This window comes from Mus caroli, chromosome 12, assembly GCF_900094665.2.
Source record: "Mus caroli chromosome 12, CAROLI_EIJ_v1.1, whole genome shotgun sequence".
Taxonomy (NCBI): domain Eukaryota; kingdom Metazoa; phylum Chordata; class Mammalia; order Rodentia; family Muridae; genus Mus; species Mus caroli.
The window spans coordinates 111605007-111632338 of record NC_034581.1 but is presented as its reverse complement, the minus strand read 5'-3'; the positions used below and the strand labels follow the sequence as shown (position 1 = coordinate 111632338).

General features: G+C 44.5%; 1 protein-coding gene across 1 annotated transcript in view; it reads right to left on the bottom strand.

The window, feature by feature from the left end:
* Nucleotides 1-27332, bottom strand: part of Ptprn2 (protein tyrosine phosphatase receptor type N2) — a 748763-nt gene that overhangs the window by 524088 nt on the left and 197343 nt on the right. Inside the window, exon 3 of the mRNA XM_021179074.2 lies at nucleotides 12665-12778. Coding sequence (XP_021034733.1) covers nucleotides 12665-12778 — 114 coding nt within the window. The remainder of the gene's footprint in view (nucleotides 1-12664; nucleotides 12779-27332) is intronic.

Genomic DNA, 27332 nt, shown 5'->3' with positions numbered 1-27332 from the left:
ACAGGCATCAAGAAAAATGCATTTACTAGATCAACAGTAGTATCCCATGTACAGGAAGATGTGTTCATCTGTTCAAGTAATGACACCACATCTGACATAGCAGCTACAATGTGAGTTGCTGCTTGATTTTCAATAGTCAAACATAATTCTCCAAGACCCAGCTATGTTCTGTAAAGGCCAATGGAGAGTTAAAGGAATATTTGGTGGAAACAACCACCCTTTCATCATTCAAGTCCTTGATGGTGGCACTAATTTTTGTGATCCCTCCAGAGATGTGACATTATTTTTGGTTTACTATTTTCCTTAGTAGAGACAACACCAGGGGCTTCCATTTGGCCTCTCCAGTCATAACATCCCTTACTCCACAGGTCAGGACACCACTGTGGTAATTTTGCCTTCTAAGTGTATCTGCCACAACTATTCATTCTGAGATTGGGGAAACAGTGTTCAGGGAACCAGTGCAACCACTGTGGGTCAAACTTTAACCAAAACTCCACTAATCACTTGGTCATTCATTTTACTATAAGTCCTTCATTTTACTGAAGGGCCACAATGTTTTTGTAGTCTTCCAGAATCCATGTCAATTTAGAGCCTGTTTTCAATAAACCCTGAAAAGGCCTGAATTTTTTCATTTTCCCTTGTGCCTTTGTAAAAGGCCTTAGATCCCCTGAGGAAGGATGGAAGAAAGGCTAACAGATATTTTAGCAAGGTCCTTCCTCAGAGGGACCTGGTGATCACTTTATTTAAAGTATCTAGGTCTAAAAACTGGCTCAGGTCTGGAAATTATTTTAGATACCCTATTACTATGAATCAATATAACCTTTCTTTGTCAAGATTTTTCTGCTTATACAGATCGGACAAAAATATAGTAGATCTTTTATCTATTTCATTCCTGGAAATACAATAATTGATTAGCTAGTCCCAAAGGTCCATACAAGTCATTCCATCATAAAAACCACTTTGCCTGTGCTGCTTATTTCAAGTTAGGCTATTATAGGCAGTGCTTAAAAAAATAAGAAACCAATTATAATAAATATACTTACTCGCCTTGCCCATGATGATTCAGTGCTGTCACCTGGCCTCTGCTACTCTAGATCCCAATTAAACCATTATATCTGATCCAGCCAATTAAGAAACAGTATCTCTAACCATAAGATCTGTCACAAGGAACAGAGAAATGACAAAACTCTTCAAAAATGCTGGTGCCCCTCACACCATTTTGCATCTTAGAGAATTAGTGAAGGTCATGTCTTCTGGGCCTTCCATTGAAAAGAATTAAGTTTTACACAGCATACCCACTTCAACATTTCAATTTTCCTGAGATTAAAAAAAAAAAATCCTTCATCAACACTAATCTGAGATGTATATTAAACTAATCCTGCTCCTTTCTAGAAGGCCATCTTTCAACAAAGTCTTCAACCAATCAATCATACAAACTTTTGACATCTTTTAAAACTGTTCAAGCTTCCATATTAAATCTAGACTCTCCATTCTGTGGCCAATATCAAATTACTAAGCCTGACCCAGTTTTATGTTCCTTCCAGCATTACACACACCCTTAAAACCCCTTCCTACACATATTCCCCAGACTTCTGCTTGAATGAATTAGCAAACTAATTTTATTCCTTAGTAATGTGGTTCTCCTCCTCATAGACTATACCTTTTGCCTCCCCTCTAGCAGCCTTTTCAGCCTTAAGTCTGGTTATAAGTCTATAGGCAACTATTTGTGGGATTTAAGAGACATCAGCATTTTCTTGCCTGGCATTTCCTTCAGGGGAGGTCACTGTATATTCAACAATTCATGATTAAGTCCGACAGTCAAAGGTGAGGAAGGCATTTCTGCAGGGGATGGAATTGGGTTGCATTCTCTACTAAGGACAGAAACACTACTTCCTTTGGTAACATAAACCCTTAAGAATCTTAAGGTTCAAAATCCTCAGCTTCTTTAGGGTTCTCCAACATGTTTCTATGTCAAATGTACAGGATCCCACTCTTTTCCAATCAGTGCCATTATGTTAACCAGCAACGCACTTTGAGACTAAGACTCACTGTTGCTGTGCCATAGTAACCCATAAAAGACAATCTACTATGCCACAATAACAGTGACTGGTTATGAGTCTCCCTTGTAACCACTGTCTGTGGGGAATTACAGGCTGGTATCCAATCGAGCTGAGGTCTGAACCCCGATGGTCATAATTCACCTACATGATATGGTAGGTGTTCCCTCGTGCTCCTGGAACTCTGGCCCCTGCCTAAGGTACCACCTCTCACAGCCCCCACAAGAGAAGCATTGTCAGTAGTCATGTAAGCAATGGCCCAAGCTTCTGACCTTCAGGCTAAACTCCTCCCCAGTTACCTAACAACAGTGAAGACCATAAAAGGGGGTGCTCAGCCAGCCACCTCTCTCTCACTCCTTTGTCCTCTCACTTCTCACACTTCTCTCTCCTTTCTCTTTGTCTTCTCTCTCCTCTTCCCTTTCTCTTCCCTTCCCCTCCTCTCTCTCTCTCTCTCTTTCTCTCTTTCTCTCTCTCTCTCTCTCTCTCTCTCTCTCTCTCTCTCTCTCTCTCTCTCTCCCCTGCATTTCTATTATAAAGCTTTCAAACCATAGAGTCTCTGCTCTGCTCCATCAAGGCCCGCTGCACACTCTGGTCAGTGTTGGGAACTTCTTCCCCTCATCCCTCTCTCCTACAACCCTGGTGGCTTTAACAAAGTAGCTGGGGGGGGGGTCCCCAGGCAGGGCTGCCCATTTACCACCCCCTGAAGAGTGGGATAGAGGAATGCCCACCCAGGGATGAGTGGATAGAGTAGGTAGTAGCCCTCCCATGCCTGACTGACCAGAGAATAGGGAAACTCTGGCAGGGTGTGGGCATCTTTTTCCTATCCCACTTCTCCCCAGGCCCCTCCCCTTTTATTTTGTTCCCAACAACTGTCTACTGAAAAGGTCCATGTTCCTGACCGGACATGACAGTATCAATAAACTATGGGCATAAACAAGTGTTTAGAATGCAATTTGACAGGCACATCACATCAATTTAGCAGTAACAGTGGTCTCTGATCTCTTCCCTATGCCTTGTAACCTCAGCAGCCATTGGCTTTTGTCTGGACTTGCAGTATTAAACATGGGTCTCCTCCTTATGGAGTAGGCCTTAAATCCAATCAGAAAGCAGTTAGTTGAATCCTATTAGAAATAGCATTATTATGCCAGACAGCATGTATTGGCATGCAGATATTATTAATATTCTGTGAGGAGGACTATTAGTAATAATTCTCTCCCAGAACACTTCAAAAATCTTCCAGATCTATGAAGGCTAGACAGCAGGCACAAAATTTCATCTCAATATCAACTGGATTTCTCCTTATGCTATAACCAAAATATATTGGGTTTTTAGCAATAGTCTTAAAGAAAAATGGGGCCATTTCTCCCTGAATTTGTGACAAGTTCCTTGGTCTAGCAGGCCCTGGTCCAAGGCTTGTTTTCTTGGAGTATTCTCACAAGCACTCAGAATTCCCCTCACAGGATTCCAATCCTGGACAACATTTTGACATATCCCCACAGGAGAATTGTATACAGAATTTTCAAGATGTAGGATTGCTGCTCACCTCGATTAGTTTGATTCTTTGGGCATGCAGTACTCCACTTCCATACCTATTTTATGATGCTTATTGTTCCTGATGCTCTTGAGGACCACCAAGGATTAAGGCACACCAGGTCTCAGTACCCACTCAAACCCAAACATTGTGCATATTGGTTAAGGGACCAATCAATGATTCAGAATAGGGTTTTTAGCTGCTCAAGAGGGTCATTTTATGTAATTTTGCCCATCATGCTAAGGAAGTGGCTGTGGGAGTTTTTGATCAACAAGAATACCATTCTCCACAGGCAGGTGAATTTCTGTGAGTCTGAGGCCAGTCTGGTCTACATAGTGAGTTCCAGGGCAGCCAGGACTATTTAAAGAGACACTGTTAAAGCAAGTAAACAAGCAAGCAAGCAAGCAAGCAAAAGAGAGAGAGAGAGAGAGAGAGAGAGAGAGAGAGAGAGAGAGAGAGAGAGAGGAAGGAAAAAGAAGAGAAGGAGGGAAAAGAAGGGAGGAAAGAAAGAAGGAAAGAAGGTAGGAAAGAAAGAAAAAGTAAGGGAGGGAAGGGAGAGAGAAGGAAGGAACGGGAGAGGGGAAGAGAAAAGAGAGAGAAGGAATGAAGGAAGGAATGAACAAAGAAAGATATCTTCTCTTCCAAAGGGTTAAATAAGACAATGAAAATTCAATTATGTGTGTGTGTGTGTGTGTGTTTTCGAGACAGGGTTTCTCTGTTTAGCCCTGGCTGTCCTGGAACTCACTTTGTAGACCAGGTTGGCCTCGAACTTAGAAATCCACCTGCTCCCAATTCTAAGAAGGGGCACAGTGTCCACACTTTGGTCTTCATTCTTCTTGAGTTTCATGCAAAACACCCAGGGAAGGAGTTACAGAGACAAAGTTCGTAGCTGTGATGAAAGGATGGACCATTTAGAGACTGCCGTATCCAGGGATCCATCCCATAATCAGCTTCTAAACGCTGACACCATTGCATACACTAGCAAGATTTTGCTGAAAGGACCCAAATATAGCTGTCTCTTGTGAGACGATGCCGGGGCCTAGCAAACACAGGAGTGGATGTTCACAGTCAGCTATTGGATGTATCACAGGGCTCCCAATGGAGAAGCTAGAGAAAGTACCCAAGGAGCTAAAGGGATCTGCAACCCTATTGTTGGAACAACATGATGTACTAACCAGAACCCCGGAGCTCTTGTCTCTAGCTGCATATGTATCGAAAGATGGCCTAGTCGGCCATCACTGGAAAGAGAGGCCCATTGGACTTGCAAACTTTATATGCCCCAATATAGGGGAATGCCAGGGCCAAAAGAATGGGAATGGGTGGGTAGGGAAGTGGGGGGCGCTATGGGGGACTTTTGGGATAGCATTGGAAATGTAATTGAGGAAAATATGTAATAAAAATATTAAAAATTAAAAAAAAAGAAAGAAATCCACCTGCCTCTGCCTCTGCCTCTGCCTCCCAAGTGCTGGAATTAAAGGCATGCGCCAACCATCTGGCTGAAAATTCAATTTTTAAAGATGTCATTTTGTAATTCTCACCTGTGTCAGCAGTTCTGAACTCAAAATATATACTTGTTCATTTCTCCCTAGAAACTGTGCCTTTCTGAACTAGATGATCACATAAGAATGACAGTCCAATCTCTGACCAACCAGAGTGAAGCACAGGACCTTTGCATTATGGATGAAAGCATAGCTGACTTCCGGAAAACATGGCTGACTTCCTGCAGGTGTGATTGCCTGATTTCTCACAGCTGGACACACTCTGCAAATGTAAAGACTTTTGCTTTACTGGGATACTTTGGATTGTTTGGTCATTTTCTTGGGATGCCAGACCAATTTATAACAGGTACATCCACTTGCTACATCCACTCCAGTAGTGACAAGCGCAACAGGTTCCGAAAACCTGGGCGCTGTCCTGAGGTGAAAAGTTCACAGAAACTTAGTCTCCTGGAATCGTGGCATCCTGTATAAAGAATGCTCCAATGTCCTTGCTTTAGTTGGTAAACGGATCTGTGTGCTTTCCCTTAATATTGCTTTATTACAAGTGCTCCTAAGGATTGATATGTTGGCATATAGCTAATTTAGATTCTAGGCAGTCCTTGATCCGCAGTCCTTGATCCGACCCTGGGCATGGATAGCTAAGCCACTGCCCTACACAGAAATTTACCATTGTCTAGGAAGAAGGAAGTTTGTGACTTAAAAAGGAACCAGAGTAGATACTTAGAACTATAGATAGCTGAGTTACACCCATACACAAGTATTTACAATGGCCTAGGGGGAAAGTGGACTATACAATAGACTAGAGTAGGAACTATGGCAAGGGCAGGAAGCCCTTGCCTCTGGCTTCTAAGATTAAGTGGACCTTAGATGGAGCTGTTTTTGATCCCAGCTGTTAACATTGAATTTTACCCCACTTGGTTCCTGCCAGTCCTTCTGTGTTTGCATTCCTCTGTTTTGTGTAAGAATCCAGTAACCTCTTTGTACCTTGCCGGAGTGTCACCCAACTTCCCTATTTTCTTCTGTATAAAAAGTTTGATGCTCGATTTGACAAATTACATTCAGATCCACACTCCCTTGTGTCGAGTCTGTCTGTCAATTCCTGCCGACTCCTTGTCCACCTGCACCAGAGACTCGTTCCGCACAGATAAGGGACCAAGAGGGTCTGCGGCAGGTACACAATAGGGATACCTGTACCTCTTGCACCTCATTGATATACTGTTGTTCAGGCACACACAGGCACAGCCTTTACTTTCTGCCCATTTTCTCTTTGGAACTCCAGCTCAAAACAAATCTTGCCACATTTGATTTCAAGTGATCCAGGCAGCCCCCTTGCTTTTCATCTGCTCTTGATTGCTTTAGCACTTTAGTATTTATATGCTCACCTAATAGCTCAGGTCCACTAGAGCCTTATCTACCCCAGAAAGATCATGAACATCTGTGAAGCCAAAAATATCTCTGCCAGTCAAAGGCCCTTACTGAATTAATGTCCTTCTCGATTCTGCAGTGAACACTGTCTAGCCTGGCCAAGTGGGAGTCGTCCAACACTCTCTCACCCAGCCCCTTTGCTCTCATTTCTACCTCATCTTCTCCCTTCTTCCTGTTTAGTTCTCCCCCAACTATTTTGACAACAAACAGAGCTTTTGAGCACTGATATATTTTGTACTCTCTTCTCCTTTCTTCCCCACAGTCAGAAGAAACAGTGAGTCAGTTCTTCAGTCTGGTGCTAGCTGGTTTTATGTCAAGTTGACATAAGCTAGAGTCACTGGAGAGGAAGATGCCTCAACTCAAAAAAAAAATGTCTCAATAATATCAGGCTATAGGCAGGCCTGTTGTGAATTTTCTTAGTAATTGTGGGTAGGAACACCCCTAGGCTGATGGTCCTGGGTTCTATAAGAAAGCAGGCTGAGAAAGCCATGATGAGAGCAGCACTCTTCCATGCACTCTGCATTAGCTGCTGCCTTCAGGTTCCAGGCCTGCTTGAGTTCCTATCCTGGCTTCTTTTGATGGTGAACTGTGATGTAGAAGTGTAAGCTCTCCAACTAGCAATTAGTCATGATGTTTCATTGCAGCAAGAGTAATGCTAAGACAAACCTGATCTTTATCTTTATCCAATTTACCTACAAAATCAGAAGCTAACATTAAGAATACCTCCTTGCATGACTTTCTCTGGTAATTACTCCCTTATTCAGCAAGTGCTTTCTGCAAAGACACCTGAACCTCAGTTGCATGGCTATCACCCACATGGACAATAAAACTTCTGCCACAGCTCTCTTACAATCCTAGTCCATATGTAATAGTTTCAAAGACTGCAATATACACCCAGGTTCATCAGCAATTCTTGGAATGTCTCTGTACTCCCTTGATTGGATGGCATTCATCAAATAAGCACACACTTTATATCGTACAACAATGAATGGCCATATCAGCATTGGCTGTGGCTGCTGGCTCTTATATGGGTTAGCTTCAGTTACATGTCTCTCCACAGTAAATAGAACAGAGCTGCTCTTCCCAATCTCATCTGTCCTTCTGTCACTTCTCCTGTTTGGGTGACAACTATTTCGTTAACTTTCCTTGTGGAAACTTTTACAAATGTTCTTTCCATCTCAGAAAAGCACCAATCATAAACTAGAGAAACTACTCTACCCAAGTCCAGCTTGGTAATATGAGTTTACCAGACTTTCTTATAAGAGGATGGGTGAAGGGTTACTGTGACTGTGGCTGACCTCAAAAGCTATATCACCAAAAAGTCCCAACATAACATTAATGGCAGCCTCCCAAAGCTACATATATAAATCCCTCCTTTAGTTAATCCTCTATGGTGTACCCAAAGCCCACTTGAGGAAGAGCCAGGGTTATGTATAGCTGGAAGAGAGGCAGAAAGAGTGGCTGGATCTCAGGTAAGGCCCAATGACCTGTCTCACACTCTTCTTCTATGGAGCAAGATCAAAACTGTTGGACTTGTTGAGGGTCTCCTTCAGGAAGTGGCATCTTCCCTCATTAACTGGGTATAATATCATTTGACATTATTGAAAACTGGGCAGAGAACTGAGGGTTCTTAAGGCAACAGACCCCAAGTGTGACACTCAGGAGAACACATGCCCTTAGAAATTCACAAAATGTTCACAACCTAAAGGAACCAGCATATAAACTATGAACTATGATACCAATCAACTCTGAACTGTATGCAAACCCAGATAATTGTGAAAGAACAGGGTTATGTTACCTCTGTACCCTCTAACACAGATGATAATGATAGGGGAGGGGCATATACCACCTCTGTACATACTAACCCAGATGGTAATAATGGAGGTGGGGCATATACCACCCCTGACACACTACCCAGGTGGTAATAATGGGGGAGGGGCATATACCACTTCTAACACACTAACCCAGATGGTAATAATGGGGGAGGGATATGGTGGTTTGAATGAGAAATCTTCACCATAGGTTCATGTATTTGAATACTTGGTCCCAGTTGTTGGTACTGTCTGGGGAAGCTAAAGACCTTTTAAAATGTGGAGCCTTGCTAAAGAAAGTGCATCACTGGGCAGAGGGTTGAAGTTTTATAGCATTGCCCCTGGCCCCCTGGCCCTGGCTTGTTTGTTGAACACGGATGGAAATATAAGCAGTTCAATTCATGGGTCCAGCTCCTGCACCCATGCTTTCTTTAGCTGTTGCTATACTTTCCTCACCATGATGGACTCTACTTCTCTGAAACTGCAAACCAAAATAAAAACCCTTCTCATGTCCATTCTTCTAGAAGCTGCCTGGGACAGATGTATTCCTGTTGGTGTGTTTTCTTGGTAGGAAGTACCAACGGCAGCCACTGGAGCAACCTCTTCCTTCCAAAAATAAGGGCAAAACTACCTTCCTATATAGGACACAGAAATTACCACTATCAACAACTTGAAGTAGGCAGGGGTGGTGGTTTCCAACACATTCCTGTGGAGCATACCTACATGGCAGAAGACAGATGGATCCTGGAGAGTGGAAACCTCAGCTACATGGCAAGCTGATACAGCTGCTATATATGTAGTTTTTCAGTATCCCTTGTCATCCACTGCAGAAACTGATTTGGGCAACTCTTCTCCTCTAGAAGCTTCTACTACCTGGGCATCATCATGGGCTCATGGACATAAAAATGGCTCATGGGCATCATCACGGCTCATGGACCTGCATCAACCACATCTCACTGTTGAGCATCTTCATGATCTGATCTCATAGACACTAATCATGTCTTGTTCCTAGCATTTTGGGGCTTTCACATGGCTGCTAGGTCCCAGTGACCAGGAAGTAGCAACTACAAGATGCACGGTGACAAGCTTAAGTGCTATACAGTGTCAGTGGTGATGTTGCCTCACACAAAGGAACACAGGCAGGTCCATACTGAGAACTAAAAGAGTGTGTGAGAAAGGAACATAGGTGATCCATGTGCTTTGCTTAATTTCCACTGGTCTAATGACCTGTAGTCCATGAGGTAACCTAAACTAGTCTACAGAACATTCCAGTGCCTATAACAAGTCAATACACCTATCAGTTTCTAAAAGGAGAGTGCCTCCAAACCTTACTGACCACAAACTCCTCCTAAATACCCGTTGACAAGTCCCAAAACTCTCAGACCCTTAGACCTCAGACCCACTGGGGGGGTCTTTCTCTTGATAATGGTGTCTGGGTGATAAACCCCTGTCCCAGAGATCCTGGTTTTGGCCTTTCTAGATACAGAGGATATCTAGTCTCTTAACCTTGTCCCACTGACCACTAAGGGTGATGGATTCTGCCCCCTCCATTCAAACTGACTTGCTTTTAGGATGTCTCCTCCAAAATTTCAAATGACCAAACTCTCATCTCCTAAGCTCATCCACTGTAGTGCTAGCCTTGGTCCCTATATCCACTAGATAATCAGTCTAAATGGCTGTCCAATGGCCTCTGGATCCTAACATTATTCAGGATCCTTACAACTTTTATAAAGTGATCCTGCACGTCTCTGCTTTTTCCTTTCTCTGCTCCAGGCTTTCCTTGAATGCCTCCCTGCTCACCACCTCATACCCTTCTTGCTCTTAAGTCCTCATGTCATCCCCTGACACTTCTGCTCCTGAAACTGAAACTCTACCCTTTGGTTCAGCTGATGAACAATGCCACATCCTTCCTCATCACTTGCCTTCCCAACAATCTACCACCCTCCCACTCCACTATCCACCTGGGTTTCACCAAGACCATAAAAGCCAGTCTGTGTCCTCAGGCCCCACCCCTGCTCAATCCAGTTTGCCCCAAGTCCTCACCACTGCCACCTGTTTTCAAACCTCTTCACACTCTAGTGAAACTGCTCTCAGCCCCTGCCTCCATCCTGCCCCTCAGAGAAGTAGCAGGTGTGGAAGGTACTACTTGTATTTATGTCCCCTTCTCCCTTAGTGAACTTGTCCAGATTGAAAACATTTGGGTTCTTTTACCTCAGACCCCATCACCTTCATCAAGCACTTCCACTATCTAACCCAGTCCTACCTTACCTTTCATGACCTCTATGATCCCCAGATGGTCAACAACTCCTTATGACCTACTTTTTGCCCAGTCATACCCAGGCATAAAAATCAAACTTAAACACTTACAATGAGGCCCAATCCATTACAGTTCAGCCTGAGGTCCTGGCCCTGGTATTCAAAGTCTTTCACAACCCTAGTCAGAATAACCAGAAACACAATTAGCAATGCTTGGCTAAGGCCCTCCAGCAAATGAGGGTACTGTCACATCAGAAGGAGCCACTAGGACCTTGTTTAAATGTGGCAAGAAAGACCACTGGACCTGTCTGTCCAAATTCTCACAGGCCTACTCAGCCATGCCAAAAATGTCTATAACAGGGCCATTGGGCATTGGACTACCCCCAGGCCACAGCCTCTCCAAGGTCATCCAGCCTTCCAGCACACACCTGAACCTGTTGGGCCTAGTACCTTAGGACTGATAGGAGCCAGAATCTGCTATTTACCTAACTAAACCTACTCCAATCACTCTCCTGTAGCCTAGTGTCTCAGTGTTTCCCTCGGGTGACCTTTATCACATTCCTTAGTCACCGGGCCACTTTCTCAGTCCTGAGGGAATTCTGAGATCCCACTCACACCTCCCTTTCATGAGAGTACATGGTCAGTCCTCCAAACCCCTCCAGACTCTTCTGTTAATTTGTTCCTTCAAAGATTTTTCATTTTCTCACCTTTTCCTTCTCTTACCCTCATGTCTCATTCTCTTGCTAGGAATGGATGTTCTTTCCAAAATTGGTATTAATTTTACCTTCTACCACGGAAATAGTCTTTTTCTCAACAACTTCTAACACTGACTTACTCCTCGATTTCCTTGGCTCCAGGGGTACTGAGTTACCCCTTCCAAATCTCAACTCTCCTGTCTTCAAGTCACCTACCTTGAATCCTCTCTCAAGCCAACCCAGAGACTCCTCATTCTAGACCAGTTTAGTCATCTCCACTCCTTGTCTCTGCCTTCGTGACCAACTTCTCTGCTCGTAGATCCCTAAATGGTCACTCCTGGGACATTTCCCATACCAAGCCACTGCTGGATCTCTTCCTTCCTCTTATCCACAAACAAGTCCTTCAACTTAAAACATTCTCCAGCCCTCTGCCTCCCAGATCCATACAAACCTTTCCATCCTTACACTTTCAAAACACATAAACACTTCCTAGGATCAACCTTTGACCCTATCTCTCACCTCTCCAAAACTATACATGACACCATTCATGCCGACCTCCTGGTCTATGCACTCTTTCCACAACCTCTCTTGTGTACCTCTCAATCTAACAAAATCTCTGGGGTCCCCTATCACAAACTATTCATCCCTCTGACAATCTATTGATCCCCTCTGACAATCTATTGATACCTCTCACAATCTATTGATCCCCTCACAATCAATCCCCACTAATGTCTCCCTCAACTCCTAACTTACAAAGGACTCCAATCTCTTTCACCATCTCAGATTCTATCCCTCAAAACTTCTCTTACTTGTCCCCCCCTCAGTCCCTCCATATTTATCCTTTGCCTCAATATCCCACAGATCCTCTAGACTCTTGTCCAAAAATGCTCCTCTCCCATCCCTCTCTCTGCTACTTCTACCTATACTTTTTATATGGAAAAAACATCTCCTGCCTGTCAGGGGGCCATGTCAGACTGACCCCTCCATGATCAGAAATGACAAAGAATCTCCTTTGTGCTGAGAACTTGGTGTGGGTCCCTTCTAGGTGGATATGTAATAGCTATAAAAAAAACCATTTTCTTATTTTCTTAGGAGCCTAGAAACTAATACAATGACAAGTGTCCTGAAACAACTTGTCAGAAGCACTGGAACCAAGTAGGACTCTCATGTTGACTGAGGTAAGTGATTGTCCTAACCACTGTGATAGATTAGCCTCATCCAATGCAGCTTCCATGTACCCCAAGTTGCTGCAGGTTTTCTCCTATCCTGAGTCCACACATCTAATGCAAAGACTTTCTTACTACAGGCCATGCAGGCCTCAGCTGGACACCAGAACCCCAGCTCACACTATCCATGTATAGCTAAGACGGGAAGTGGCCACTCTGCCTACCTGTACGGGAGAGCTTCTGTAAGGTGACCTTCAGGTGCAGCAGGGCTCCTGGTGGTACCTCATATCGGTAAGTGTCCATCGCTGGAACCTTTTGACATCTTCCAAACACACCATCTACAGAAATAGAAGGCAAAGCAAGAACTTGACATTCCATCTTCATGGAGCAGAAAGGCCTCTTGCAAGGGTCTATTTGCTAATGAGGTGAGACAGAGCAGAGCTTCAGACAGCAGCAGAGAGCACTGAAACTCAGAAGAAACACCCAGAGAGGTGCACTGTAGGAAATGCAAATGGGAAGCATGGGGCTATGGCCCTGGCATGGTGAATTATGTAAGTGCTTTTCCCGACTACACATACCATCCCTTATATGTCCAAGGGATATATGTCCCTTATATGCCCAATATCCCACATATTGTAAGCCACATGTTTCAGACCTGGGGATGGAATCTAGGACCTCATGCATACTAGGCACTCTCCCCCTGAGCTCCATTCTTGGCCCCTGTAATTCACAGTTTTCATGTGAAATGTGACTCCGACAACTAACTGCAAACTGCCAGTCACATTTGGGATTAGTTCTCCATACATGAGAACGTCCTAGAAATAGAATTTTTAATTTTCAGATGCCTTCAGGATTGATGGAAAGATCTTCCCTGTGTAAGCAGTGGCTATACAGGAAGGGGCATGGGCAGAAAGTGATGAGCACCACTGTGCATGGTTCTCCCTTTGTCTGTAATGACAGACTGCTGTCATATCTTCAAGCCACACCTTCTAATTAATGTGGATCTCAATTAGTCTTTTTTGAGCAAAGACACCATTTTGGGATACACTATTGGGGTGGGCTGTAACACATTGTAATTACCATTTTTGGCTCACATAAAGGATTAATTCAGGGACTAGCACTTGCCACACAGGGTGGCCATCTGCAGACACCAGGTCGTGGGAGGGAACGATTTCTCTTTTGTCCACAACAGTCTCTTCTGGAGTGTAGCTAAAGAAAGCCATTCAATTGCAACAAGTTTAATTGGAAGAGACACATTTTCCCAGTACCATCCTGATGCAAAACATCTCTGTTCATCTTAGACAGAGCCCTGTGACTGGTAGAAAGAAACTTAAGTATAGCAAACATCTTGAGATGTCTAAGTGCCTTTGTCAACCTAGAAAATACAGAGGATAATGTGTCCTGCTGTACAGAGCAAGCCAGAAACGAGCAAAACCTACAGCATTTTCCCTCCACAATGGCTCTGCCACACTGTCCTTCCATGATTACTCTGCCATGATGCTCCTCTACTGCACCCCTCCACAGTACCCACAGCACCAGCGGAGCTGACCCAAACTTGTGGTCAGCAGCAACAATAACCACTGACCACAACATCAGGGTGATGTGCTCTGGAATTCAGCTTGGGATGACCCCAAGTTCTCCAACCTCTAACAGGGCCTATGCCCACCATGAAGAACAGAAAAACAGAATCTTCCTGTCCACAGATCAGAGTGGATGGTACTGGAGAGGGAAAAGTGAAGAAACAGTGAAGTGGAATCATCGCAGCTCACTGATATCAGTGTGGCTAGAAGTGAAAAGTTTGCTTACAGACACTTTTACTAACAGTGATGAAGAGGGGAATAGTCATCTTCTCCCACTTCAAAGGAAAAAAATAGACTTTTCCTGGAATTTTAAAGAGGTTTATTACATACGTTTGCTTGTTGTAACCAACATCCCATAGAGTATAGCCTCCAAAAGCAAAAGTTACTTTTGCTCCCAACATTACTGTCACCTAAATTCCCACACAGACCTGTGCAGGGTCCTGAGCGTCTGTATGACTTCTGAGCCATTCTCTGCTGGTCTGTAGGTCTGCATATGGCCTCTGTCTCAACATTGCATTTATGTGTACTCATACATGCACACAGGCACAGTTCCATTCATTTCTGTGTACAGCATCCTCTCTCTGTCTCCCTCACTCTCTCTGTCTCTCTGTCTCTGTCTCTCTCTTTCTCTCTCTCTGTCTGTCTCTCTGTCTCTCTCTCTCTCTGTCTTTCTCTCTCTCTCTCTCTCCACACACACACACACACACACACACACACACACACACACACACACATCAAGCTCAGATTCAGTTCATGCACATTCACCCATACCCAAACATTCACATATATGTGAGCTCACATACACACAGACTCAAACATACATATGCACACACAGAATCTCATCCAGCTGTCAATTTTCCTAGTAGCATCCTGAGTTCCAGTGAGGCATGACCATTGCTCTAGCTTCTCTTCATCTTCCATAGCATCTGATGTGATACTTCCTGCTCAGGTGGACTAGAGAGATATCAGCAATTGTCTAACTGCTGTTTTCCCTTCTCATAAATGAAACAAATGCCCATGGAAATGACCCATTCCTTCAGCAGGAATCCTGATAGTTTGGAACCCACATGGGTTTAAAATTCTCGGCCTCATGATAGATGACATGCTGCATAAGGATTTTCTGAGCAGCCAACCAGGTGATACAAATAGTCAGACATGGTCAAGTTCTTTCTATGGCTATTGTGCCAAAGAAACGCCAGGGAAAGTCTATTTTTTTTTTCCTTAAAAGTGGGAGACGATGACCTCTCCCCTCTTCATCACTGTTAGTAAAGGTGTCTCTCTATTACCCAACCCTGCTTACATTCAGAGAACTGGTTTGTTCCCCCAGCCACTTTCATTCCCAACTTCTTTCACAGAGCAGGCATACATGGAGGACTGGAAGATTTTCTGTTGATGCTAATCTTCCACTTCTGGTAACTGCATGCTCTTTCAGAGAACAGGCTCTGAAACATCAAGTCAGACTTTCAGGAAGTATAGGCAAACAATCTGACCTGGGTTCCCCCAGGTCCACCCAGAAGGCCTCCAGCCTAAATGGAAGGACATCCTAAGAGACACACACAGTCCTCACTGTGCATCTGATGAGGATATGGTCGCACATCATCCAATGTGAGAGCCCACAGAGAAATCATCAGGGATGGAGCATCTTTCTGTCTCTGTATGAATGATGGGTCAGCTTTGTCCCTGGGCTGAAGGATCTGCCTTCACCATGTGTCTTATGTTAGCCAAAAGTTCCAAGAACTAAATGAGTTCTATACTTCTATAGTAATTTCATCTCTGTGTCTGTTCTTGCTGATCATTTTGCCTATTTTATTTTTCATCTGACTCGTTACCTTTCTCCATTAGCTCTTCAGGGAGGCCTACAGATGTGGGACTTAATACCATATCTTCCTCTTGTTTCACTGTGAGAGAAGCAGCTTAGCCAAATCCTCACAGCAAGTACATCAACCTGTCCAATCATCTGTAAGGTTATTTGGGTAAATTGAACGCAGAAAGACTCACTGGCTCTCACTTTCCTCAATATCACTGAACTGCATTCTCTATTCATAAGAGAGAGGGGGCAGGAAAGGAGTTGCAATTATAGTCTTTGCCAAGATTTCACGGGAGGTTGTATTGAGATCATTATGCAGAAGGCAAGAACCTTGCAAAAATCATAAGCAGAAATCCTGCCATGCACAAGTGACATTCAGTAGTGCTGGGGCAGGGACCCCACTTGCTTCTTTCCATGATGCAAAATAATGACCTATGGTGTGCGTTCAGGTTTGAGAAATACTGTACCCAGTAAAACAACACATGTACTTGCTCAGGAGGAACCACTGGCTTATACCTGATCATTACCCTAATATGTGATAGGGAGCCATGATGAACAACTAATTCAGAAAGCTAACCCAGCACCAAGACACAGCAGCAGAACATGGTTTCCTGGGAAACCTGGTCCCTACCCTCAGACACAGGGACTATCCCAGCCACTTGTAGTGAGTCTGGCAATTGCATTTTAAAAACTAGTCCATTACTTAAGGTCTTCAGCCACATGTTGTCATTCAAGTGACCAGTGAGGAACAAGCAACAATAGTGACCACTTGTGGCCACATCCTTAGAGCCAGATTTCCAACCGACACAGATGTCAGAGGTGCTGCAGTTCAGATTTGGGGTAAGGATACCCATGGTGACCAGAATAGACCAAGGACAGCAAGGTGCTCAGGAGGATTCTATCCTCTTGTCATGAGATATAGATGAAGTAACATGCATGTGTTTAGTGTGAACAAACATGCTCACATATGCCCGTACAGTGCATGTACACATCACCACAGCCAAGGACAGAAATACACACATGCACACACTTGCATTTTTACAGACACACAGGGTCAGTGACCTGGAGAAGAACTCTGCTGGGTCAGTTATCAGGACAAGAACACATCTGCAGGGTCAGTATGACAAGGACAGAACCCACTTGCAGAGCTAATGTAGAACAGAGACTCTCACGAGTCAGTGGCTATTCAAAGACCTATCCCAAGGTCAATAACCGGGACAAGAACCTTCTGCAGGGACTGTGACCTGGTCAAAGACCCTACCTATAGGATGGGTAATGAAGACAGGGCTCATCTACTGATCACAATGGTGCCTATCTACAGGGTGGATGACAAAGACGGGGTCTGTTGTGTAAAAGTTCCATCTGAGGTCGAAACATTCCATTCTGCAGAGAAACAGAAAGGTAAACAACTTAAAATAGCTTCAGGAAATTCCCCTGAATTTAGAACTGACTGAATTCACTAAAGGCTGCCCCTCTGAGAGGAACAGAGCTGAGCTATAGAGAAAACTCTCAGAAAAGCCAAGCTGCAAAGGAGACTCTGAGACCAGCTCCCTGGAAGAAGCAGAAACAAGCCTAGTCACCCGGAAGAGGTTCAGACCAGAGTCACTTGGAAAGGACACTCTCCTACTTGTTGAACTGCCTGTAGGTTGTGCAGTGTGTTTGCTACTGGTTTCCAGCTTGGTGAGATTGGGAGATGCATCTGTCTTTAAGTCATTCTAGCTCCTAAGTAACTCCTCACCCATATTTCTGTAAATAACCTAAATAAAACTCATAGCTCATCAAGTTGGACTTTGGTAGTATCCATATTTTGGTCTGCCATGGATTCCCTATCTCCGTGTGTGTGTGTGTGTGTGTGTAGTATATCCCCATGAAAAGTTCTATCACTCAACTGGGACCCCTCTGCAGGATAAGTAACCAAGGCAGAAACCCATCCCCAGAGTCAGTGATGATGATGGGGACCCTCTGTAAGAGGAGTGACCAGGATCATACAATGACTTAGACATGAACCCCTTTGCAGGGTCTGGAACCCATCCACAAGACAGAAACTCATTTGCAGTGTCAATGACCAGGACAGGGACCCAACCACAGGTCAGCAATGAGGATAACCACTCATTTGCTGGGTCATAGACCCCTTTACAGGGACTCGGACTTTGATAGAGCCCTATCTGCAGCACTAGTGACCAGGAATGGTAACTGAACCCAACTGCAGGTCAGTAAGTCCAATAAAAACCTGTCTTGGCTAGAGTTGCTGTGAAGAGGCATCATGGCCAGGGCAACATTTAATTTGGGCTACCTTACAGTTTCAGGGGTTTAGTCTATTATCATCATTGCAGGAAGCATGGTGACATGCAGGCAGACATAGTACTGGAAAGGAGCAAAGAGTCCTACATCTGGATTGGCAGGCAGCAGAAACATATAAGAGGGAGGGGGAAGAGAGACAAGCAGACACATACACAGAGAGAAAGAGACACAGAGTCAGAGACTGGGCCTATCCCCCAATTACACACTTCCTTCAACAAGGCCGCACCTACTCCAACAAGACCATACCTCCTAGTGGTGCCACTCCCTGGAGACAAAGCATTCAAATCTGAGTCTATAGGGATCATTACTATTGGAGCAATACAGGGATTCCTGGTATACAGAACTTCCTGGCCCTATCTTATTAACCATCTGAGTGTCTCTTTTATCCATGTCTCCTCATTTCCAGGCAACACTTCACTTTCACCCTTGGTATCTTCTTCCAGGTGACCCCCTTAACTCTGACTGTTTTGTTTAGGTCACTTTCTGTCTGGACACCCTAGAGTCCCTGGAGGCTGAAACCATATCCATTGTCCCTCTTTGTATGAGCCAGCAGAATCCACAGAAGTCAACCAACCTCTAGCTCCTTCAGAACCACTAGGGCTGTGAACACATCTGCTCCAGCTACTTTTCAAGAAGGTGAATATTGGTAGCCCCAAGTTTCTTCCTGCTACAGAAAACAATCCTGAACAGCTAAAGAGCTTTGGGAGGTATCATCATCCCTGATCTCATGCTGTATTACAAAGCAGTCGTGATAAAAACTGCATGGTATTGGTATAGGAAGGTATAGGTTGATCAATGAAATTGAATCAAAGACCCTGAAATAAACCCATATGCCAACATATACTTGGCTTTGGACAAAGAAAACAAAACTATACAATGGAAAAAAGCATCTTCAACAGATGGTGCTGCTCTACCTGGATGCCTGCATGCAGTAATGTAAATAGATCCACATTCATCACCCTGCACAAAATTAAAGTTCAAGTGAATCAAACTCATCAGCATAAAACCTAAATCTAATACACTAAATATAAAAGAACAGAATGTGGGGAATAGCCTTGAACTCATTTGTATAGGAGACAACTTCCTGAACAGAGCAGCAATGGCTCAGGCTCAAAGGTCAACGATTGATAAATGGGACCTCATGAAACTGAAAGCTTCTGTAAAGCAGAGGACACCATCAATAGGACAAAATGGCAACCTACAGATTGGGAAAGGATCTTCACCAACCCTGACAGAGGGCTGATATCCAAATGTATAAAGAACTCAAGAAAGTAGACATCAACAAAGTAAATAACCCAATTAAAAGTGGGGTACAGATCTAAATAGAATTTTTGACAGAGGAATTTCAAATGGTTGAGAAGCACTTAAACGTCCTTGGTCATCAGAGAAATGCAACTCAAAATGAGTCTGAGATTCCATTTCATGCCTACCAGAATAGCTTGTGTCTCTAGCTGCGTATGTATCAGAAGGTGGCCTAGTCGGCCATCATTGGAAAAAGAGGCCCATTGGTCTTGCAAACTTTATATGCTTCAGTACAGGGGAATGCCAGGGCCAAGAAGTGGGAGTGGGTGGGTAGGGGAGTGGAGGGGGAGTGTATGGGGGACTTTTGGGATAGCATTGGAAATGTAAATGAAGAAAATACCTAATTAAAAAATAAAGATGAATATCAAAACAAAAAACAAAAAAAAAACTCAAGTGTTAACACATGCTGGTGAGGATGTGGAGCAAGGAGAACACTTCTCCATTACTGGTGGGAGTGCAAACTTGTTCAATAACTTTGGAAATCAATTTGGCATTTTCTCGGAAAACTAGAAATAGCTCTACCTCAAGATCCAGCTATGCCACTCCTGGGCATATACCCAAAAGATGTCCCACTAAACCACAGGGATACTTGCCCAACTATGTTCATAGCAGCTTTATTTGTAATAGCCAGAAACTAGAAACAACCTAGATGTCCCTTAACTGAAGAATGGATAANGAAAATATGCTACATCTACACAATGGAATACTATTCAACTATTAAAAACAAAGACATCATGAATTTTGCAGGCAAGTGGATGAATCTTGAGGATATCCTGAGTGAGGTAACCCAGAGCCAGAAAGACACATATAGCATGTACTCGCTTAATTGAATGTTAGCCATAAAGTGTAGGACAACTATGCCTCAATCCTTGACCAAAAGAAATGGAGTAATAAGGAGGGCTCAAGGGAGGATGTGTATTTCCACAGCACCATTACCACATGCAGCATGTTAATGTGCTCCAGACTCCTGTGTTGAATCCTAACCCCAAACTGAGGTCATTATTGGCTGAGCCTTTGGAGGGAAAAATAGTCATGAGGGTAGACCTTTATGAGTGGTCTTAGTATCCTCTGAAAGGTGCAAATGAATACCCTGCACATGAGCACACGGGACTTCCTCCACACACAGAACCTGTTGCTGTCCTGATCTTGGACCTCCCGCCTCCAGGACATGAGAAATGAATTTCTGCTGCTCCTCAGCCACTGGGGCTGGGGTATGGTGTGTGTTTGTTATGTTTGTTTGTTATTTATTTGTTTTTCAGCCTGAAAGAACAAAGGTTCTTTTTTATGCCCTGTAATCTCATCTAACCCATGTGGAAATCAGGGCACAGTGAGGCATGATATCTCTCCTGCTTCACAGATACTATACTTTTCTGAGAGCTTGCCATCCACTGACACCATTATCCCTTAACATCTGCTTTCTTTCTCCTTATAACTTGTTTCCCAGTATTTTGCTTAGAAGATAGGGTCACCAGAGTTACATAGGATGGAGGCATATCTTGAAATCTGTGTGTGTATGTACATTTGTGTATATGTACACATGTGTACACATACATGTATGCACATGTATGTGCGTGTGTGTGCATGTGTATCTGTGCATGTGTGTGTACATGTGCCTAAGAACATGTGCATATGTGTACATGTGCATGTGTGTGCATATGAATGTGCTTGTACATGTGCTGTCACTCAACTCATGTAACCCTGAGATAGCCCTAACTGATGTAACTTGCCACAATTCCCTCTCTGCTGATGAGAACCATGGTGCCTAAAGAGGTCATATGACTGACTTTCAGTCCTCTGTACATGGCAGACAGGCTGTTAATACCTCAATCCATTTGCTTCCAAACACTAGAAATCTCAGGAGTCCTCACTCATCATGGTCATGTGGCCTCAGCCCAGGGACACAAACAGCCTACGCTTAGAGAAGTGAGCAATGTGAGAGGAACAGTGCAGGTCACACATGTCTAGTTCTAGGCCATGAGGCCAATACAAGGTCTTTATCCATTTTCTTCTATGGATACTTTACAGACAGAAGCCAATTGTACACCCCAGTGACAAGCCAATCTTTCACCTTTTCACATCCCCCTACCCCTGTGCTGAACATAGAGGGGCCTCCAGAGAGCACTGAAGAACAGCCATGTCACAAATGGGCATGTCCATGTACCAGCACAGTGATGAGAGAGATGAATCCTGCCTCAAGCCATGTGATCAGAGTGTCCACAGACTGTGAGGGACCCACAGTCAATATTCTAGGTAAAGTTGAGATAAGCGGATACTTTAAAGGGTAATATTTTAGAAGGCATTTCAGAACAAATGGGCTCCCTCCCACATGGTTCCCAGGCAGCCACGTCTTCCCTCTGGGATGGAGCTCTGACAGCTGTCAGCACACACTGCGTGCCCATGTGCCTTGGGATGAAAGCAGAAGTTCAGACTCAGGAAAAGCTCATCCCCTCACACCACTTCCATGTGCCTACACCAGAGGGATGGACCCCAGCACGTCCAGTTGTCCATAGCGGACCCCATGAAGGAGCCTGCATCAGGCTGTTGGTCATTCACTAGCACCAATAGCAGGGGGCAGGACTGTGTTCCGATGAACACCTGGTTACATAGACACGGAGATCAAACAACTCCACACCTTGAGGAAGAAAACACCCAGGCTGGAGGAATGGCAGCTGACATATAGAAGACAGTGCAGGTGGCTGGAAGCAATGGGCAAGGGAAGTGATTGAAGCTTTTAATGAGAGCCTCTGAAAACAGACATGCACATTTTCCTTGATCTCTTTCATTGTATTGATAAGACTAAGGCCCTGAGAGACAAGTGACCTGCCCTGGTTCTGAAGATACCTGGGCTCAGCCTATACCCTGGTCTCAGCAGTCACACCCCTGTACCCAGGTCCCTCTGACTCACCAGGCACTGCTCTCCCAATCCCCCTGGTCACTGCCCCCCAAGTCTCTCTAGTCCCTTTGGTCTATCGGTAACTTCATTCATCACTATATTGCTTGCATTTTAAAAGAAATGATGAATAATATAAAAAATTTAAAGTCAGAGTCATGAGCCATCCCAGGACCTGGGGCTTGTAAACAAGTTCCATATATTAAAATACAGTTGTGCTCACTTTCCTTAATATTCCACTGAATCTGTGAGTCAGAGTTGCTCTATGCACTGCTCTCTAAGGTTTCCAGATACCCTGATCACCTCCAGTCAAAGGACTTAAAAGCAATACTACCTGGCATGGAACCTACAGAGTATCATTGGGCCAATTTCTGTCACAGCCTTGAGCCATTTTTCAGTTCTTGCAAGGAGATTGGTCACTTAGTTGGTATCTAACATTTTTGAACATTATTCCTAGAAATAGCTGAGGCAAGGGAACTGTCTATCTATAATCTGGGTTTCCTGAGCTACCAACACACTCCTCAATCTCAGAGGTGTGCTGGGTCGGTTCTACAGTGATCTGCTCCCTGCTGTGCAAAGGGTCTCACCAGTATGCTCATTAGTTAGAAGGCAACAGCTGGTACCTACACTGATCCTCTGAAGAGCAGAAAATCCACCAGGCTGGTGCAAGAGGAGTGCAGCCAGATTTTCTTACAAACTACATGACAGGTTCATCAAACTACCAGGTGCTGCACCACCACCCTGGCCACACCCCCAGGCCAATTTCCCATCCTTCTGGATGACAGCAGAGAGCCAGCATGGCCCAGGAAAAAAACAGGCAAATGGGAGCAGGATCCATTGAGCTGCCTTTACAGTACAGGCAGAGGTCAGCATACCGGTGGTACCCACAGACCTTCACAGGACACTCAGAATGCAACCAAGCTACCACCCACTGACACAGCATCATGACACCATCTCAGACCTGCATGGGCATAATATTCAACACAAAGTCAAATGTTTTAATTACTATGGAAATCCAGTTTCATAAATACACATCTGTGCGCACACACACACACACACACACATCGGTGAAAATGACATCTTGGCATTTTAGTAGATGATATTCACCCTCACAAGTGGGACATTGAGACACAGAACATAGAAGAGTGTCACTCTCAACAAATGAGCTATGCAAGCTGATCATCATTGTTGATAAATTTTCTCTGGTTACTAAAATAAATAAGGAGGCGAGGCATAGCTTAGTGCCGGAGCACCGGCCTAGTATGCACAGTGCTCTGCATCCCATCCATCTCCAACACTGAAAACATAAGGGAAATAATAATAGCAATTGTGTGGCATTCAGTGGTGGGCACACAGCAGATGGACCGCCTCTCTGAGCAGTGAGCTGTCAGCCGAACTCTACACACACATCCTCAGCCAACAATTGCACCAAGGGCCTATGCAGCAACATCAGCAAAGACAAAGTGGATGCAGCTTCGGTCTACAAGGAACTGCAGTTTCATTTGAGGAGCCAGATATATGAGCAAGCATGTCTCACTGCAACACACAGCAAAGTGTAAAAACAAACAAGCCAGGAGCAATTTTAACAAACACGTTTTCTCTTGTAATTTTCTATGGGGAAATTAAGACAAACTGAGTCAACAGATGAAAGCTGCTGTGAGTCAGTCCAATCATGTCATGGTCACCATGGAAACCATGGACCAACCCAGTCTCATGGCAGTCACCATGGAAACTCTGGGCCAACCTAACATTGCCATCAGAACTGTGAATCAATACAATCTTACCACAGTTACCAAGGAAACAATAATAACTGCATGACAGTCACAATAAAATGAAGCAAGCCTCACAAGTGGTCATTACCAGAATTGTGGACAAACTCAATCACATCACTGTAACCATGGAAACTGTGGGCCAACCTAGTGCTAACCACAGACACTATAGTCTAATTGACTGAGTGGTGGTCACTATGGAAGATGGATGAATCCAACCTCATCATGTTTACCATTAGAACTTGCTGAGAAACTTCAAGGAATATCAGCCCAGATAACTGGTTGCATACCCTTCATGCGGCTGCTTAACCCCACTGGATTTCAGGATTTGTTTCTTCAGGAAATAGCACAGTAGAACCAAATGATATGAGCATTTTGTCCAATCCTGAAATTCTACAGTCTGGTACAAACAAACTAACAATCAAGATCTGAGAGCAGAAAGAAGAATGTCTACATGGTGCAGCTCCCAGAGGTACAGTCCAAAGAGATCCTCCTGGAATAATCCACAGACTGAAAGGAGGAAGAGTTGCTGCATATGGTAATCCCAACACTGGTGAGATGGAGGCTGAAGAGTCATACACTTAAAGCCACTCTGAACTTCATAGAGAGAAGTGGAGGGGAAGGTTAGAGAGATTGAGAGAGAGAGAGCAAGAAAGAATGAATCTAAACTTAAGGAATGCAGAAGGAAGTCAGGCAGAAAGTTCTCAGCTAATGTAGTTTGCTGACCCAAGGGTGCTGCCCCCAAGGCAAGGGCTGAAATGACATCTTTGCCCCTTGATTTAAGGCAGTCATTGAAGCAACTTTGCCCCTCAGGAAGGTGAGGGCTTTGCCATCACAACTCAGTAGGCATGGCTCTTCTATGGATGACAGAGCAAGGTGCATTGGTCCAGATGTACTGCACACCCACCTGAGGCCAGGCATGAACATGGATGCCCAAGGTTGGGCTCCCACTCAGCAAGATGAATTTTCCATGGAGCTCAGATACAGCTGAGAGAGCCCCACATTTGGAGCATTTGGTGCAGAGCTGGGGGCATGAAGATAAGCAGAGGAGAGGGGCTTATCTGCAGCAGGCAATCTCCCATCAGCAGCCCTGCAATAACGTTGCCAAGTAACCAGCTGCTGCTCTTATCAGCCCAGAGTGTTCCATCTGCTATTTAGGTGAGACTCAAAGGCGTGACAGGAGAGCCGGGAACAGCACAAAATGAAAACAGTACATTATGTGGACAAACGGACAGTCTCCTAGTCCCTGCCTTACCTGGAAATCAACCGTTACCACAGAACAGCTCTCCTTGACCTGCCCTGGGATCCTTCTTTCCACCAACTAAAAGACTCTCAGCCACCTTCCAAAGGGACAAAGGGAGAGAGATGACTTCTAAAATGCATTACCACATAGCTCTTCTCTCATTGCATCCAGCTAACGCAGTCGTGCCCCCTTACCCCACCCACATATTTAAGGTAGATCCTAAGCAACAGCACACATGCAGCACTCTACCTGATCCCAGCACAAGACTCAGGATGCTTCAAACCACCTTTGACTCCACTTCTCTTGCCAAACTGAGGAAATCTGGGTGCAAAAGGGCTATCCTGTCCTGGGCATTGACCTCTTCGTGTCTCAGAGTTCTGAACTATCACAGCAAAGTCAGATTGACTTTCACAAAGGAGGGGGGGGTTCCCCTTCACCCTGGATGCTCACCATGTACCACAGACACACCTGTGAGATCCAAGTAAAATCATCCTCCAAAACCAGAGCCTCCCCTAGCTATGACCATCTGCAGTGCTGGGCCTTCTGAGCATCCCTGGTCCCACATAGACAGCAGGCTGTGTATGTTTGCACATGGTATAAGGGTAACTAAGAGACTCTTATAGCTGCTCATCCCAGTAGCACTCAGGCATAAAAGTGGAGACTGGGCATCCAAACATGGCAGCATGGCAGCCAGACACAGCAGTAAGTGTGGTCACTCAGTGTTTCTCAGAGAAAGTTGCATTTCTCCACCTATCTACTTATCAGGAGCCTTCTGGGGACGTACAGAAAGCCCTGGAGAGATGGGCTCTCTGCTTCCTGACTCTACGCCATGTCCACCATGAACCAGTAAGTTACCTGCACCCATCATTCCACTCTCAAGACTCACAAAGGAACTAGGGAGTGGGATATCTAGTAACTGCTTTATATCAACATATGGGAACCGGGTTCCCATATGCACTCAGATAAAAAGCCAAGTGTCACAGAACACACCTGTGGTCTCAGCACAGGAAAAGTGGAGACAGGATGGTTCCTGGAGCTCACTGATAAGTCAGCCTAGCAGTGATCTCCAAGTTCAGTGAGAGACTTTGTCTTTAGTAAAGGTAAAAAGCAGTTGAGGAAGATATCTGGTATCAGCTCCTGGCAAACAGACACACAAACACACACACACAAACACATAGGCACACAAGCACAAGCACACACAGACAGAAAAAAAGACACACACACAGGCATACACACACACAGACACAAACACAGGTACACACACACACAGGTACACACACACAGGTACACACACACATGCACACACACAGGCAACTGACACAGACACACACAGGCATATACATACACAGGCATACACACACAGGCACACACACAGGTATACACACATATGCACACACACATATGCATTCATGCGGCACATGTAGGCACACACACAAACACAAAGATTCACCCTTTCTAACCTCAGTGTAAGTTTATAGTCCTTCAGGTCCATGAGCATAACATTCTAGTAATCTCTACCCACTGCTTTATCTCAAAGCAAAAATAATGGAGCTGGCTTAATATATCAATTACCACCAGAATAGACCCTCAATTTACAATAAATTGCCAAACCTGAAAGTGAAGTCTCAAAGAGACCCATGTATATCTCTGATCATAGCAGCCTTATTGATAGGGGCCAAAGATAGAACAAAACATCTCTCACCAGATAGGTGAATAAATGGCATGAGGCCCACTCTACATGTGAATGTTCTCCATCTTAAAAAGGATGGAAATCATGGAAGCAGTTATAGCATAGATGACTCTCAAGGACATTATGCTAAGTAAAAGAAGCCAGTCTTAAAAGTGGTCATGGGGGGGAGGCAGAAATCCGGCCTGAGTAGGGCCACAAGCCTCTTCCGGTCAGAACAGCACTGGGGTAGCTAGGGCGCAGGGTCGGCTGACACTCGCCAGCTACCCACAACACCTGCCACAGGATCTTAAGACTTCTGGTGAGTGAAACA